At 42.7% G+C, this 16224-nt stretch overlaps 1 protein-coding gene across 5 annotated transcripts in view; it reads left to right on the top strand.

The window, feature by feature from the left end:
- The window catches only part of LOC143281911 (uncharacterized), a 36125-nt gene that overhangs the window by 15483 nt on the left and 4418 nt on the right, over nucleotides 1-16224 (top strand). Inside the window, exons 7-15 of one of the 5 annotated variants that reach the window (XM_076587207.1) lie at nucleotides 543-605; nucleotides 1990-2019; nucleotides 2658-2678; nucleotides 3686-3754; nucleotides 5044-5070; nucleotides 7148-7396; nucleotides 8876-9727; nucleotides 12044-12079; nucleotides 13252-13267. In XM_076587207.1, the coding sequence (XP_076443322.1) occupies nucleotides 543-605; nucleotides 1990-2019; nucleotides 2658-2678; nucleotides 3686-3754; nucleotides 5044-5070; nucleotides 7148-7396; nucleotides 8876-9727; nucleotides 12044-12057 (1325 nt within the window). In that variant the 3' untranslated portion in view covers nucleotides 12058-12079; nucleotides 13252-13267. Of the gene's footprint in view, nucleotides 1-542; nucleotides 606-1989; nucleotides 2020-2657; nucleotides 2679-3685; nucleotides 3755-5043; nucleotides 5071-7147; nucleotides 7397-8875; nucleotides 9728-12043; nucleotides 12080-13251; nucleotides 13320-16224 lie in introns of those variants that run through there. The other 4 variants (XR_013055194.1, XR_013055193.1, XM_076587204.1 and 1 more) reach the window with 4 other exon arrangements.

The raw sequence follows: 16224 nt of genomic DNA on the forward strand, positions 1-16224 counted from the left end.
ATTGGTTTGTTTATTTGATTATGTAATCAACTGATTATGGATTCATTTATTTGTTCATGCATTCATTAATCTCTCTATTCATTCATACATTCATTGATTTAATTATGCATCCATTTATTTGTTTACGCATCTGGGTTGGGGGTTTGGTTTTTTTGTTTTGTTGTGTTGTGTTTTTTTTTTGGGGGGGGGGGTTCACTCAAGGCCTAACTAAGCGCATCCAGTTACATTGTTGGTCAGGCATCTGCTTAGCAGATGTGGGTGTAGCCTGTATGAATTTGTCCGAACACAGTGACGCCTCCTTGAAAACCTGAACTGAACTACTTCTCCTTCTTCTTCTTCTTCTTTTTCGGTGTTCCACACACACACACACACACACACACACACACACACACACACACTCCCACGTTGACTCACTCGTAACAATCTCATCTGGACTTCACTATGCATGATCCTAGTCACCCCGGCCGCTTAGGCAGCCGTCGTCCGCTTTCGGGGGACCTTCCCTCAGCTGACTGTTGCTCTGTTTCTGTTCCGTGCTGCAGTGAACATGGGGATGAACCCGCTAATGCTCGGAGGCACGGGAGCCAACAGTGCTAAATGGAACTGTAAGTGTCTGTCCGTTTGTCTGTCTGTCTGTCCGTCTGTCTGTCTGTCTGTCCGTCCGTCTGTCAGTCTGTCGGTCTGTCTGTCCGTCTGTCGGTCGGTCTGCGTCTGTCTCTTCTTCTTCTTCTTCTTCCTTCTTCTACTTCTTCGTTCGTGGGCTGCAACTCCCACGTTCACTCAATGTTCACGGGCTTTTACGTGCATTACCGTTTTTACCTCGCCATTTAGGCAGCCATACTCCGTTTTCGGGGATGTGCATGCTGGGTATGTTCTTGTTTCCATAAGCCACCCTAACGCTGACATGGATTACAGGATCTTTAACGTTCGTATTTGGTCTTCTGCTTGCGCGTACACACGAAGGGGGGTTCAGGCACAAGCAGGTCTGCACATAATATGTTGACCTGGGAGATCGGAAAAATCTCCACCCTTTTACCTACCGAGATTCGAACCAAGGACCTCTCAGATTGAAAGTCCAACGCTTTAACCACTTGGCTATTGTGCCCCGTCTGCGTCTGTCTCGATGTGTGTTGAAATTGATTTAACGTCTACTCTTTTCTTTTTTTAATGTTGTTGTTTTATTTTTAAACACTAAATTCTGTTTCTAACGGAATCAGGCCAGTATACCTTGCTAAGTACTGGGCCACTGGAACAACTGGGGCTAAATTGTGAACACGATGAGTGGATCATACAACATCCATGGAATGAATAACCCCTTCTTTAACTCACTCAGTACGGCCAGTCCTCTCTTCTCCTCTACACAGACCCCTCGGATGTCCAGTGGGTGTCTGAATGACCCAACCTTTAGCTTCCGTCGTCAGAACTGTGGTATTCTTTGTCAACATTCACCTCTTCAGTATAAGAGCGTTCCGCTTGCAATATTTTGATGATGGTAATTGGGGTGAAACGCTGTTAACGTCGTCTCTTTCGCCGTTCGTATGAAGAGAGTTAAAACCGTAACAGCGAGCCCATTGGACGTTTCATTTCAGCAACAACAAAACCTTAAAAGTATTCAGACAATCACAGCTGGTTGCTGATGACACTGGAGATAATGACTGAACAGGAACGCAATATTTTTAGCATGTGGCAGGTTAATTTGTGCCCAGCTGAAACCTGGTGTGACGGCCATATATTTATGCAAATAACGTTTTCAGCATACGTGGGTTTAAAACAGCTCAGCTTCAGATTAAGGATACGACCGTGTGTGTGTGTAGAATTCCTACGGAGCAATAAATGTTTTGTGCATGCGTGTTCATGTATGCGTGTGTGTGTCTGTGTCTGTGCATGCGTGCGTGCGTGGCTGTGCGTGTGTGTGTGTGTGTCTGTGCATGCGTGCGTGCGTGGCTGTGCGTGCGCGCGCGTGTGTGTGTGTGTGTGTGTGTGTTTCAGGTCTGCTCAGTTCAGTAACGGGTGGCGGAAGTGAGTATCCTTCTCTGCTGAGTTTTACTGTCTCTACACATAAAAAGTGATTCTCAACTTCACTAGGAAGAAAATCAACACTGCATCAGCGTACAACTGAACAGAACATCGTGACAACCGTATGACGGTGCAAAATAATGCGTGTGCTTGTATTCAGAGTTAATGAATACACAGCGTCAAACACCATTCATTAGCTAGTTGCAACTTGTTCGGTGAAATTATCAACAAAGTCAGACGTGAAATATTTTTATCTGTGTGTGCAGGAGTTGTGCAGTGAACGGCTTTTTTTTTCACACAAAATACTGTTAAAAATAATCTGTTTGAACCTTTTCTTGTCAGTCAGAAAACTGGTTATTCGGTCCAAATAGATCAGTCAATCTGACCATCAAACACTCATTACATAATAAATAAACAAATTTTAAATGATAATAATAACAATAATAATAATGATGATGATAGTTCAAAAACTACCTCTGTTGAACATTTTATTACCTAGAATGTGTGTATATTATATATATTATATATATGTGAAAATTCTGTTGAACATTACCTAGAATGTGTGTATATTATATATATGTGTGAAATAAAATAAAAAGGTCGCTATTAATATTGCTTGAATTTTCCACTCCTTTTTGCAGCAAACATGGGCAACGCAGCAAGTAAGTGTATTTTTTTGTCTGTCAGATGTCTTGAATTACGATAATCGTGCGTGTGTGTGTGTGTGTGTGTGTGTGTGTGTGTGTGTGTGAGGGGCTAGGGGCATGAGCAAATGAAGGAAGGAAGGAAGGAAGGGAAAATGTTTTCGGGTAATAGCTTACAATGTTGTGTTTTTGTTGTTGTTGCTGTTGTTTTTCATTTAGCCCATGAACTGGGTGGGTCCGGGTGGGGTGGTGAATTTGGGGCCCGGGGGGGGGGGGGGGGGTGGAAAGGAAAAAAAAGAAGAAAAAGAAAAGAAAACACATAATGGATACGGCCCGGAAAGAACAGAAGAAAAACAAAAGGGGGAATAATATACAGTGGTGGGTGGAATTGTGCGACAGTTCAGTTAGAAACCTCATTCGTATATAATTTGATTGGGGTTTTTTTACAGATAGAGAGAGGGGGGGGAGAGGGGGGAGGGAGGGAGGGCATGCAAGTAAAACAACTGAGTTTGTAGTAGTTTCACAGTGTAGCCTGCCTATTTTCTTCTGCGCCCTTAACTGCAGTTAAAATCTTCTGTGTGATTTACAACGATGAAGTGGGAAACGTGGTCTCTGTTTTGAAGTGACGGATGACTGACGCTTGGAGAAGAAAGTTTTCTTTCTTTCTTTCTTTCCCTTACACGACCAACATCGATTTACCGATGACTCTGTCGTGGTTCATGCATGCTGGGTATTTTCGTGTCTCCATAACCCACCGAACACTGACATGGGTTACAGGGTCTTTAACGTGGGTATTTGATCTTCTGCGTGCGTATACACACGAAGGGAGTTCAGGCACAAGCAGGTCTGCACATATGTTGACCTGAGAGATCGGAAAAATCTCTACCCTTTACCCACCAGGCGCCGTTACCGAGATTCGAACCCGGGACCTTCAGATTGAAAGTCCAACGCTTAAACCACCCGGCTATTGCGCTCTTAACATTATGTGCAGCTTCTTTTATCCGTTGTTTTATTTTTTCCCACAGACGGGGTCAGTGATTACTTCGACACAGCCACAGAACTCAGAATCCAGCCTTTTCTGCCTTTCAAATTCAGTATGTTTCTCTATCTCATCTGTCTCTCTGTCTGTCAATGCTATCTCTGTCTGTCTGTCTGTCTGTCTGCCGCTCTGTGCGCACGCTCGGGTATGTGTATGTGTGTGTGTCTATGCGCTCGCTCGCTCGCGTGTGCGTGTGTGTGTGTGTGTTGTGTGCGCGCCCGTGTATGGGTATGCCTCTGTGTGTGTGTGTGTGTGTGTGTGTGTGTGTGTGTGTGTGTGTGTGTGTAGGCTATTTGCGTGTGCGTCTGTAGTAAACCTGGAAAAAAATAATTAAAAAAACAAAAATAGTATACCTCTATGATGGTAATAATGATAACAATGATAATAATGATAATCATAATAGTTGCCTATTTCTATTGCGCCTTTCATAAAAATGGAATAATGCTCGAGGCACATCACACGAGTAGGTTATATAACACATAAGCTCTCTTGGTATACCTTCTGTTGCAATAATATAAAAGAAACTGACAAGATGTAGACCACAAGAGAAAAACGAACGTCGATAAAGATGAAAGGTGTGATTTCCTCGAGACTCGCTGGCTGAAGGACTGAAGTTTTCCTGACTGTGTGTAAAGATGAGATGACGAGGACGATATCAGTGTGAGTCTGCTATTGATCATTCTTATCAATAATTGATCGTGTACTACTTCCTTGATAGTTATTAATATCAGTAACTGATTTTGATGACTCTGTTGGTCATTATAATCAACAACTTTTCATGAATAATGTTAACGTTCATATTTTAAATATATTTACGTTGATAATTACGATGTAATGACTATTAATTGCAATGTTTTTAAAGCGAATGTGTGAAATGCTTTTATTTGAAAATGTATGTTTATTGCTCCTGTTTAATCAAGTAATCCGTGTGTGTGTGTGTGTGTGTGTGTGTGTGTGTGTGTGTGTGTGTGTTGATTATCTGGTTGTGTTCATGATTATATTCAAAATAGTGTTTATTATTTCTTTGTTTTTACATTTAAAATATTACCTGCAATGTGTGGAATGAATGTATTAAACGGTGTGTGTGATATTTTTACGTTTGTGTCTTCGTTATATTCCTAATAGCTGTTGTTGTTTTTTACATTTCTGGTCTCCATGTTGTTTACTTGTCTGTGTTGTGGTAATGCACCTGACCAAATTTCTCTACTTGGAGATAATAAAGTTATTCTTATGTTACCTTATCTTAATGTACTGGAGGTAATTATAGTTGATAACTGATAAGATATTAAGCTTATATAACCCGTGTCTTTTCATGACATGAATATGTTCCTCTATTTTTTTCAGATCCCTGTGAAATGGTCTTCTGTGGAGGTAAGCTCATTTACAATTCTGCACAACTTACAAAGGCAGTCATTTCTTTTTTTTAATCATACATGACCTGGTGATAGTTGTGGGTTCACGTAATGTTGCCATGATCATGGTCATCGGTGATAGTAGTAGTAGTAGTAGTAGAAGTAGTAGTAGTAGTTTTTAGAAATAGCGGTAGCAGCAGCAGTGGTGACAAGAAATAATGGAGCAGTTACAGAACATCATCATCATCATCATCAACCGTTATTTTCGCCATCATTATCAGTCACAATCATCACCAATTATTCACATCATCAGTCATTACTATCAGCACCATTAATCAATCAATCAATCATCATCATCATCAAACATTACTGCCAGCGTCTTCATTCGTTAAAGTCATCAGTGCTCACCGACAGTTGTTATCATTTCTAGTCAGTCCATCACCATCATCATCACCAATGCCCACCATTAACGATTATCAAGATAAAACATTCATTATCATTAACCATTATAGTCAATCATCACCAATCACCATCACCATTGATGTTATCACCTTACTCCCCACCAACCTACTCCCCCCACTCCTTCTTCCTTGGTTTTTTACTCACTTTGGTAAGCAAAGTGAGTCTATGTTATAACCCGGTGTGCGTGCATGTGTGTGTGTGTGTGTCTTTCTGTCTGTCTGTCTGTATGTATGTAGGTGTATTTGTGTGTCCGTGGTAAACTTTAACATTGCCATTTTTCTCTGGATATACTTTGTCTGCCAGTACCAAATTTGGCTTAAACATAGTAGGAAAAAAATCTTCACAGTCATACCAATAACAGGTTGTAAGTGTCCCGAATTAAGCCGTATTTCCGGATCATTGACGGTTTATTTTGTTGAGGCTCGTTCCGGAATCCGAAAACACCATAATACCACTTCACAGTTGCCGGAACGTAGGCTATGCTTGGTAAGATGACGGTATGACCTCGTTTTTCTTGTTCGCAATTAAAAGAAAAGAAATACAAACTCTGGACAGAACACAAGCAGTGACACGAAATACACCATCGACGTGTTTACGACATATGAATATTCTAATGCGGACACTGAATTAACTAGACTGAACATGAAAGAAAAATTGAATCGACCGTTTCACTGAGTTTCGGTCAACCTTGTGTAGGCTGGTCTGTGCACATCTTGTTTTGTTTTTTTTCTTGTTCGCAATTAAAAGAAAAGGAATACAAATTATCTACATAACACATTGTCACAGTAATTACTTCATACTGCATGTTAATATTTTTAAGTGGATATTGAATTAACTAGAATGAACATGAAAGAGAAACGGAGTCGACCGTGTCGTAGTTTCCCGGCGAGAATAACTAAGCCTGTCGAACATGGATCTCCGAAGATCTAGAGAAAACGGCTAAATGTTGCAGTATGCTTGAGGCAACAGCAACGTCTCCTTTACATCGGACTTTAAAGAATTTCTTAAATGCCCGAGATATACCAAAAAAAAACTTGATTTAAACAGCGTCATCACCACGAATACAGTAACCGATTTATCACGCTAAAAAATGAACAACATGATTCAATATTATTTTTGAACGTCATTTGTAGATGTAGGTTAGTGCTGTGTTTAAGACCCTTTCCTATCACCTGAACATGCTTAGTTCGAATCTGCTTTATGGTTTGTTTGTACCTGAAGCTTTATAATATCAAATACAGAACACATCTTGACAATTTTTTTTTTAATTTAAATCAATTTTTATTTCATACTTCTTTTTTTTTTATCTTTATTTTAAGTGAATATCACAAGTGAGTCTTGAAGGCCTTGCCTCTCTTTTTATATTTTGTAAGGAGAGATAATGATGCTGATGACGAATGTGATGATGATGGTGATAATGCAGATGATAACAGTGATGATGATGATGGTGGTGGTGGTGGTGGTTGTGGTGGTGGTGATGTTGACAAATACGATGACGGTGAGATGGTGATGGTGATGATGATCATGTTGACGACGACGCTGATGATGATGACCATGACCATGACTATGACCATGACCATGACCATGATGACAACAACGATGATGGTGGTGACACCTCCCCCTCTCACCCCCAGAGAACGGGTTGACGCCGGCGATGATGGCACGGGAGGTGATGACGCGGCTCCAGTCAGGGATGCCCCTTGGAGGCATGGCCAACGTGTTCGGCCAGCACGCCTCGCAGCTCAGGAGCAGGATGGGAGGCATGAACCCCATGGGAGGCATGAACCCCATGGCGGGCATGAACCCCATGGCGGGCATGAACCCTATGGCTGCCATGAACCCTATGGCCAGGATGGGAGCTATGGGAGCCTCGCCAATGGGAGGTAGGTGTCCACTGAAGGAGGAGGAGGAGGAAGTTTGTTTAATGTCCCGTCACACATATCGGTGACTGAAGACATTTTGTTAAAGTATTTATGAATACATTTGAGTATTATCGGTTAGAATGGGTGGGAGATGTGAATGAATGTAGAGATTGGGAGAAACCAGGCAAATGAGGATGAAATGAGGGTGAAATTTGAAAAAAAAAGAAAAAAGTCTAAATACAATTACAGGAAATTACTCAAAGGATTTCGTAAAGTTAAGTCGTTAAACTGTCAAGCGAAACAACTGATAATGAATGCAAAAAGTCAAAAACATCAACGTTCTCAGTCACTTGTGAAGACACACTTTCGTGTACATAAGGCTTCATCAAGCTACAGTCAAAAATCATATGCTTAATTGTCAGGTTACTAAAGCATATGCACTTGACATTAGAACAATACTTGGTCCACTGAAGTTGGCGCAGCAAACGATCGTTCCCGATGACGAATTCCATCATCATCATCATCATCAACATCATCATCAACAACAACTACTACAGCAAAAACTAAACACAGCCGCAATTTTGCGGTCTAAACTGGGTTGTTTTTTTCCAAGTGATCACAAAAATAAAAATAAAAATAACACGAAAAGGAAGTAGCTTCGCCAGAAATAAACACTTGTCTTTCCAAGATTTTTTTCTTTTCTTTTCTTGTCTTTCTTCTCTTTTTTTATGTGTTGGGAAGGAGGGCAGTCAAAGGGGGAGGGGAGGGGGAATTAAGTGTGTCATTCATGCTTATTTTGGGGATGTGATATCCTTGTTGATAACTGTGTGTGTTGTCATATTTTTGTCTTAGCATGCGTGCACGCGCGTGTACTTGTGTACGTGTATGTATGTGTATGCGTGTATATGTGTGTGTGTGTGTGTGTGTGTGTGTGTGTGTGTGTGTGCCAAGGAGACAGAGAGGGAGAGTACGTATGAGATAAAAAGTGGATCAAAAAGAAAAAGGTATGGAATAGGTATATAAACAAACACATACATCAACATCGAACATCAACCAACTGTAACAAAAAAAAATAATAACCCAAAAATGTTTTGTATGATCGCGCAGTTAATCTTGAGCAACATCAGTTAATGATATATTGAAATTGTCTAAATATTTCTTGCCTTGCGTTCGTGCGTGTCATTAACAACGCCATCGTTGATGACTGTTTGTTGCCATCTTGACGCCCTTGTGACGCGTGTGTGTGTGCGTGTGTCTGTGTGTCCGTATCTGTTACGTGTTCAGCCTCTACACGATTCAAGACTGTAAAATATGTCATTCACTTTATCCCTGTCAAATGTGTTTGCTCTCAGAAAGCTATCAACGTAAAATGTTTGATCACAAGATTTTGTGTGTGTGTGTGTGTGTGTGTGTGTGTGTGTGTGTGTGTGTGTGTGTTTCCCTTCCGCTCCACCCCCACCCCCACCCACCTGCACACACCCCACCCCCTCTTTGACAAAGCAGGCGGCATGCCAGGGATGGGCAACATGATGCAGCAGATGATGAAGATGATGAACCCCGGTGCCGCCATGGCTGCCGCCGCCCCCACCAAGCAAGCCAAGGCCCCCTCCACCAACGCCGTGTCCACCGCCACCACCAACACCGGCACTGACCCCAACGCCGCAGCGGGATCTGGCACCAACGGCACCGGCAACACCGTCACCACCAACAACACCAAACCCTCCGCAGCCTCTCCCCCCTCCTCCTCCTCCACCTCTGGTACCTCAGTGAGCAACACACTGCCCTCAGCGGCCGGAGCCATGGCCGCCAACCCGTTCAAGGCCATGGGCATGCCGCCCATGGGAGGCTCGGGCATGATGCCCGGCATGGGAGGCATGGGCATGCCCGGCATGGGAGGCATGCCCGGCATGGGCATGATGCCCGGCATGGGGATGATGCCCGGGATGGGGATGATGCCCGGGATGGGGATGCCCGGCATGGGCATGGGCATGCCCGGAATGGGCATGGGCATGCCCGGCATGGGCGGGATGGGCGGCATGCTGGGCGCCATGATGATGGGCGAGTACCTCATGGACATGCCCGACCCCCCGGCCTACGGCATGCGCGGCGGGTACGGCATGGGCGGCCCCGGCCAGATGCCCGGCATGGGGCCCCAACCGGGCATGCCCGGGATGCCTGGGATGCCCGGGATGCCCGGGATGCCCGGCATGGCGCCCCCTCCACCTCCACCTCCCCAGCGCCTCCCGCCTCCCCCTCAGGCGTCAGGGTACAGGCCCACCTACAGCAGGGCAGTTGCCCCTCCCCCTCCTCCACCCAGGATGCCCTCACCCATGAACAGGCGGACGGGTCCAAGTAGGTGTTGCTGAACTTACATCTTTTCAGGGGTGGGGTGGGGGCGGTGTGGGGTGTGCGGTGTGGGATGGAAATGGGGTGGGTTGTGAGGTTTTGTGGCGTGGGTGTTTTATTTCGGTGTCTTTTGTCTTTTTGCAGTGTGCTCAGTGTGTGAACGAGTGGTGTTTCGTTCTGCCGTATGGTTTTGTTTGGTTTGGTTTCGTTTGGTTTGGTTTGCTCTCTCTCTCTCTCTCTCTCTCTCTCTCTCTCTCTCTTATTCGTCCTTGTATGTCTGTGTGTGTAAACTTATCTATCTATTATGTGTGTAAACATTAGGAATGTGTATAAGTACGTGCACATGAATTATGTTGGTCTGTATGTATGCCCTATTTTTCAGTAACAGCATGTGTCTTTTCTTATTATTGTTTTGATTTCCTTATTATAGTGAGGACTGGATACAAACAAAAAAAAAGACATGATTACTGCTGTTTCAAATCATTCATTGAATAAGTGTGTGTGTGTGTGTGTGTGTGTGTGTGTGTGTGTGTGTTTCCGCCCCCACCCCATTGTAATTTGCATGCTACTCTATCCTGTTTTTTTGTGGGGTTTTTTTTTTCTTTTCTTTTCTTTTTTTTTTTTAAATCACAAAATGTTCAACGAAAGTAATGTTATGAGTTTATATATCATGCATGTGCTCACCTGTTTAGGCACAAAACAGTGTATTCCTCAACTTCTTGTCATCATTAATCCTGCCTCCAAACGTTGGTTCTTCCCTACAGGTGCCAACACGATGGGTTTTATAGTATACCCCACTGTACTTAAACATGATCACCCCCTTGGAATGTCGTTTTACCCACTGCCCTTTGTCAATGTGTTTGTGTGCGTTTGGATCTGAGGATTATACCAAGGCGCTAAAAATACGTTGTTTAGATCTGGGAACGATTTTTTTTTTTTTTTTAACACCGAGTCAGGTTATCATTACAATCATCATGCTGTGCACGGAAGCTCGAATTTTTATCCAAAAGACAATTTTGCTCCCAGATCTGAATACATTATAGCATTTAGTATGCTAACGACTTGCCTTTGAACAAAAAAAACAGCAAAACACGAATCACTCCTGTGTTGGTTCAGCGAAAGCCATGGGAACCTCTGCACACATTTGTCACCTTGTGCAACCAAAAAAAGAGACCAGTGTAGACAATGTGTAATGCCTGTTTGTTTGGTCTTTGCTGCAATTTCACATTAACATAAACCGAATTGCTTCATATCTGCAATTAGTTACATTATCTAGTTAATGGGAGAAATGAATTTTTCGAAATAATCTGATACAGACGACTGGAAAACTTTAGATTCATCCGCCATGCGTGCATGGAAAATATGGTGGTTTTGGTCAAACACGCCAGCGGCCTCCGTTTTCCCTTATATTTGTATTTGTATTTCTTTTTATCACGACAGATTTCTCTGTGTGAAATTCGTGCTGCTCCCCTCTCCCCAGGGAGAGCACGTCGCTACACTACAGCGCCACCCTTTTTTTTTTTCTTTTCTTTTTTTGTATTTTTTTCCTGCGTGCTGTTTTATTTGCTTTTCCTATCGAAGTGGATTTTTCTACAGAATTTTGCCAGGAACAATCCTTTTGTTGCCGTGGGTTCTTTTACATGCGCTAAGTGCATGCTGCACACGGGACCTCGGTTTATCGTCTCATCCGAATGACTAGCGTCCAGACCACCACTCAAGGTCTAGTGGAGGGGGAGAAAATAATTATCGGCGGCTGAGCCGTGGTTCGAACCAGCGCTCTCAGATTCTCTCGTTTCCTAGGCGGACGCGTTACCTCTAGGCCATCACTCCACATATTATCTGGACATTGGTACATTATGCGTTATCCCACAGTGTAGTCTTCCTCCTCTCGTATCGACATGCCCCGCTGTGACACACACACACACACACACACACACACTGACCTCGCGTCGATGTTTCGACTGTCTGCTGGTAGGCTAGTGTTGACTCAGAGTTAGGTCCCCTCACATCACTGTCCCAGGGTTGTTAGCGTTGGTGTGTGCCGAGCTATCAGGGACTGGGAATGTAGAGAAGACAATAGTAGCAGCAGCAGCAGCAGTATTAGAAGTAGTAGAAGCAGCGGTGTTAATATTAATGATTTTATTTTCTTCTTTTTTTCTTTTTTTGTCATTCTTATGCTGATGGTGGTGATGATGATGATAATGATGATGGTGGTGGTGGTGGTTATTATTATTATTATTGTTGTTGTGTTGTTGCTGCTGCTGTTCTTGTTGTTGTGTAACCACGTGTTTCATCTGGCTCTCTCTTTCTCTCTACTTTCAGTCAATGTGGGTTAACTGGCCGGGTTTGTTTCCAAGGGTAAATAACTAAATCTTTTTCTTCTTTTTTTTTTTTTTTTTTTTTTTTTTTTTTTTTTTTTTTTTTTAATAATCTGAAGACAAAAACAAAACCAAGAGAAAATGTCATCTATTTTCACGCATGGAGTGTTCGGACAGGGCGACACACCTTTCCTCCTTTACTATTGCCTCCCCCCCCCCCCCCTCTCTCTCTCTCTCTCTCTCCCTCTCTCTCTCTCTCTCTGTCCCCCTCCCCTCTCTTTCTCTCTTTCTCTCTGTCCCCTCCTCCCCCCCTCTCTCTCTCCCCCCTCTCTCTCTCTCAGCCCCCCTCCTCCCTCTCCCTCTCTCTCCCTCTCTCTCCCTGTCTCTCTCTCTCTCTCTCTCTCTCTCTCTCTCTCTCTTGTCTACTCCCCCCATTCCGCCCCCCTTTCTTTTAAATCGTTTATTTTCAAAGAATCTTGAAGTTTGGAATGCGTCGCTTTGAAGCTAGTTTTTAAAAATAATTCATCATACCAGTTACAAATGGAGTTTCGGGGGCGGGGGAGGAGGCGGGGCGACGGTTCACTCCAAGCGTGAAAATTGATGACATGTACTGATGTAGTTCAACATTATTAATAAATATAATATACTCTGAATATTACCCCCCCCCCCACCCACCCCCCCGCTCCCCCCCCTCTCTCTTTCCCCACGCCCATGCGCCTCAAGTTTTAAATAATCGGAATCTATCGGAGTGCTAATTCACTTGTCTGTTTGTTTGTTGGTTTATGTCTATTTAGGACGCGCTTATTTATTCATTAATCTATTCATCCGACCTACTTGCTAAATATCCTGTGGGCTTCTTCCGTTCGCAACTTGGCCTTTAGTTATGCTGTTCAGTGATAATCCGCAATCCAGGATAGCGCCCATTGCAAGTTCTAGAACCCTGATATATATATATATATATATATATATATATATATATATATATATATATATATATAATTTATGCGCATGAAATAAGTTAATCGCACATACGTGTGAAACAGATCGTGCAGTCATTATTTATTTTTAGACTTCCTTAACAATTGTGACAAGGTTTAATATTGTTAGCATTCCGTCATGTTTTAATTTGAATTTTGTGGCGAATATTACGTTACATTTACTACTTCTCGCCACAGAATCATGGTGACAACTGCAGTTTGCTATCTTACACAGGTATTCGGTGGTAGCTATAGATGTCACGCGCAGCATCTACCAATGGATTATCTGGATTCAGTCACGTGGTACAGTTACGCCATTATCAAAGTTTAAGGCAAAGAAAAGCGCAAAGATGCCATGCACATTTCTTTAATGCAACGGCTGAAAGAACAATATTGTCATAACTGAAACCTTATCCAAGGATTTTTTTTTTTCAAGCTGCAAATACTGCTCGGCAATTATGGAGCCATGCTTTTACGTATACACTAAAAATCAAAGCACAAATGCCACGCCAATGCATTGATATGCTTTATGTGTCCACTAACGTGATTTTTTTTTCTGTTATTTGTTGTTGTTTTTAACAGTTGATTAAGTCTCTTCTATGAGGTAAATAAAGAAGCCGGCAGTAATGATTACTGTGAAGTCAGTCACACAAAAGAACAATTTATTGCAGTGTGTGTGTGTGTGTGTGTGTGTGTGTGTGTGTGTGTGTGTGTGTGTGTGTGTGTGTGCATGCGTGCGCACGCGCGTGTGTGTGTGTGTGTGTGTGTTTGTGAGTGAGAGAGAGAGAGAGAGAGAGAGAGAGAGAGTTTTTTTTTAAAGAAAAACAAAACATTGTGGTAGTTTTATTTCGTTTTCACGTCTGTTTACATTATAAGTGGCACCATGCAGACGGTGGGTATGTGTGTGGTTATCTGAGGTCTGTGCTTTCGCTTATGTGCATAGGCCTCTATTTATGTCACGTGCTTGCGCGCGTGAATATCGATGAACGAAAGCAAATACATGTATTATGTTGCGTCCTTATATATGCATAAGCGCGCGCGCGCTGTGTTGTGTGTGTGTGTGTGTGTAGCTTGTACGTGCGTGCGTGATTTGTTATAGGTTTTGGTCGAGGCCTATACTCAGTGCTTAAAACTCAAGATTCTTCCAGACTGATATGAATACAATATCAGGAATAAGCCAATACGACTGTCAATACATTTGAAATATATACGTCTCCTTTTCTTTGTTGCTTTTTAACCACATCTGCCTCATGAAGCTTTCAAGGGAAAAAAAACAACAACATATAAAACCACGTGTAAAGACTTGTTTGTCCTCAAAGAAGCTTAAACTATTATACAAGCACTTGTTGATGCATATTGCATTTATTTGCTGGTTTCTTATGCTTTTCATACACAACCGTAGTCTCGGTCACTGTTCATTTCATGCGATGTGAAAGACGGAAATGTTAATCGGTTATACTTCTCTCTGCACTTCCCCTGTATTTCTTTCTACATTTACCCTATACTTCTCTCCACACTTCCCTATACTTCTCACTACACTTCCCCTATACTTCTCTCCACATTTCCCCTATACTTTCCTCTACTCTTCCCCTATACTTCTCTCTACACTCCCCTATACTTCTCTCTATACTTCCCCTATACTTCTCTCCACACTTCCCTATACTTCTCTACACACTTCCCTATACTTCTCACTACACTTCCCCTATACTTCTCTCCACACTTCCCCTATACTTTCCTCTACTCTTCCCCTATACTTCTCTCTACACTCCCCTATACTTCTCTCTATACTTCCCCTATACTTCTCTCCACACTTCCCTATACTTCTCTACACACTTCCCTATACTTCTCACTACACTTCCCCTATACTTCTCTCCACATTTCCCCTATACTTTCCTCTACTCTTCCCCTATACTTCTCTCTACACTCCCCTATACTTCTCTCGATACTTCCCCTATACTTCTCTGCACACTTCCCCTCTACTTCTCTGCACACTTCCCCTATACTTCTCTCTGCACTTCCCCTATACTTCTCTCTATACTTCCCCTATACTTCTCTCCACACCTCCCCTATACTTTCCTCTACCCTTCCCCTATACTTCTCTCTACACTCCCCTATACTTCTCTCTATACTTCCCCTATACTTCTCTCCACACCTCCCCTATACTTTCCTCTACTCTTCCCCTATACTTCTCTCTACACTCCCCTATACTTCTCTCGATACTTCCCTATACTTCTCTGTACACTTCCCTACTCTTCCGTCCGCACTTCCCCTATACTTCTCTCGATACTTCCCTCTACACTTCCCTATACTTCTTTCCACACTTCCCTTATGCTTCTCTCTATACTTCCCTATACTTCTCTCCACACTTCCCTATATTTCTCTCCACACTTCCCCTATACGCCCCTCTACACTTCCCCTATACTTCTCTCCACACTTCCCCTATGCTTCCATCTACACTTCCCCTATACTTCTTTCTATACTTCACTATACTTCTCTCTACACTTCCACCATACCTCTCTCCACACTTCCCCTATACTTCTGATAACACATCCTCTCAATACACTTCCACTATACTTCTCTCTATACTTCCCCTATACTTCTCTCCACACTTCCCCTATACTTCTCTCTACACTTCCCAATACTTCTGTCTACACTTACCCTATACTTCCATCTTTTCTGTCTGCCTCATCCCACCCTCTTTTCTTCTTATTGTGTGTGTGGGGGGGGGGGAGGGGGGGAGTGCGTGTGTGTGCGTGTGTCTGTGTCAGTTATAACCCGGCTATCCATGCTTATATATATACACATATCGATATCAGATTGCATGATGCTTTTGGATTTGTTTTTACCTCTGTCATGTTTATTATTCATATGTTTACTGCTGAGGTCTGCAAATAACAGACAGTCACTGTTTTTGTGTTTTTTTTAAAGCCTTTGAACACCATTAGAAGTAGTAAGGGGGGAAAGTTAAGGTATATTTCCCCGATTTCTGATTGGATGTGGTTGGTATTGACAGAATTTTTTAAAATTGTATATGCTACATCTGCAAGTGATAGTTTGGAAATTCAAAACCTGTTTGAATTAACTAGATCCGTTCGGTGAAAATTTCAAGGTTTTGGAAAGTGAAAACTGTTGCTGCATTGATGTTGAAATGGTTGTTTATTGATGGTTTGATTTAAAATCCATTGGACAGTTCACACGTCTTTGAAAT

This window comes from Babylonia areolata, chromosome 5, assembly GCF_041734735.1.
Source record: "Babylonia areolata isolate BAREFJ2019XMU chromosome 5, ASM4173473v1, whole genome shotgun sequence".
NCBI lineage: Eukaryota > Metazoa > Mollusca > Gastropoda > Neogastropoda > Buccinidae > Babylonia > Babylonia areolata.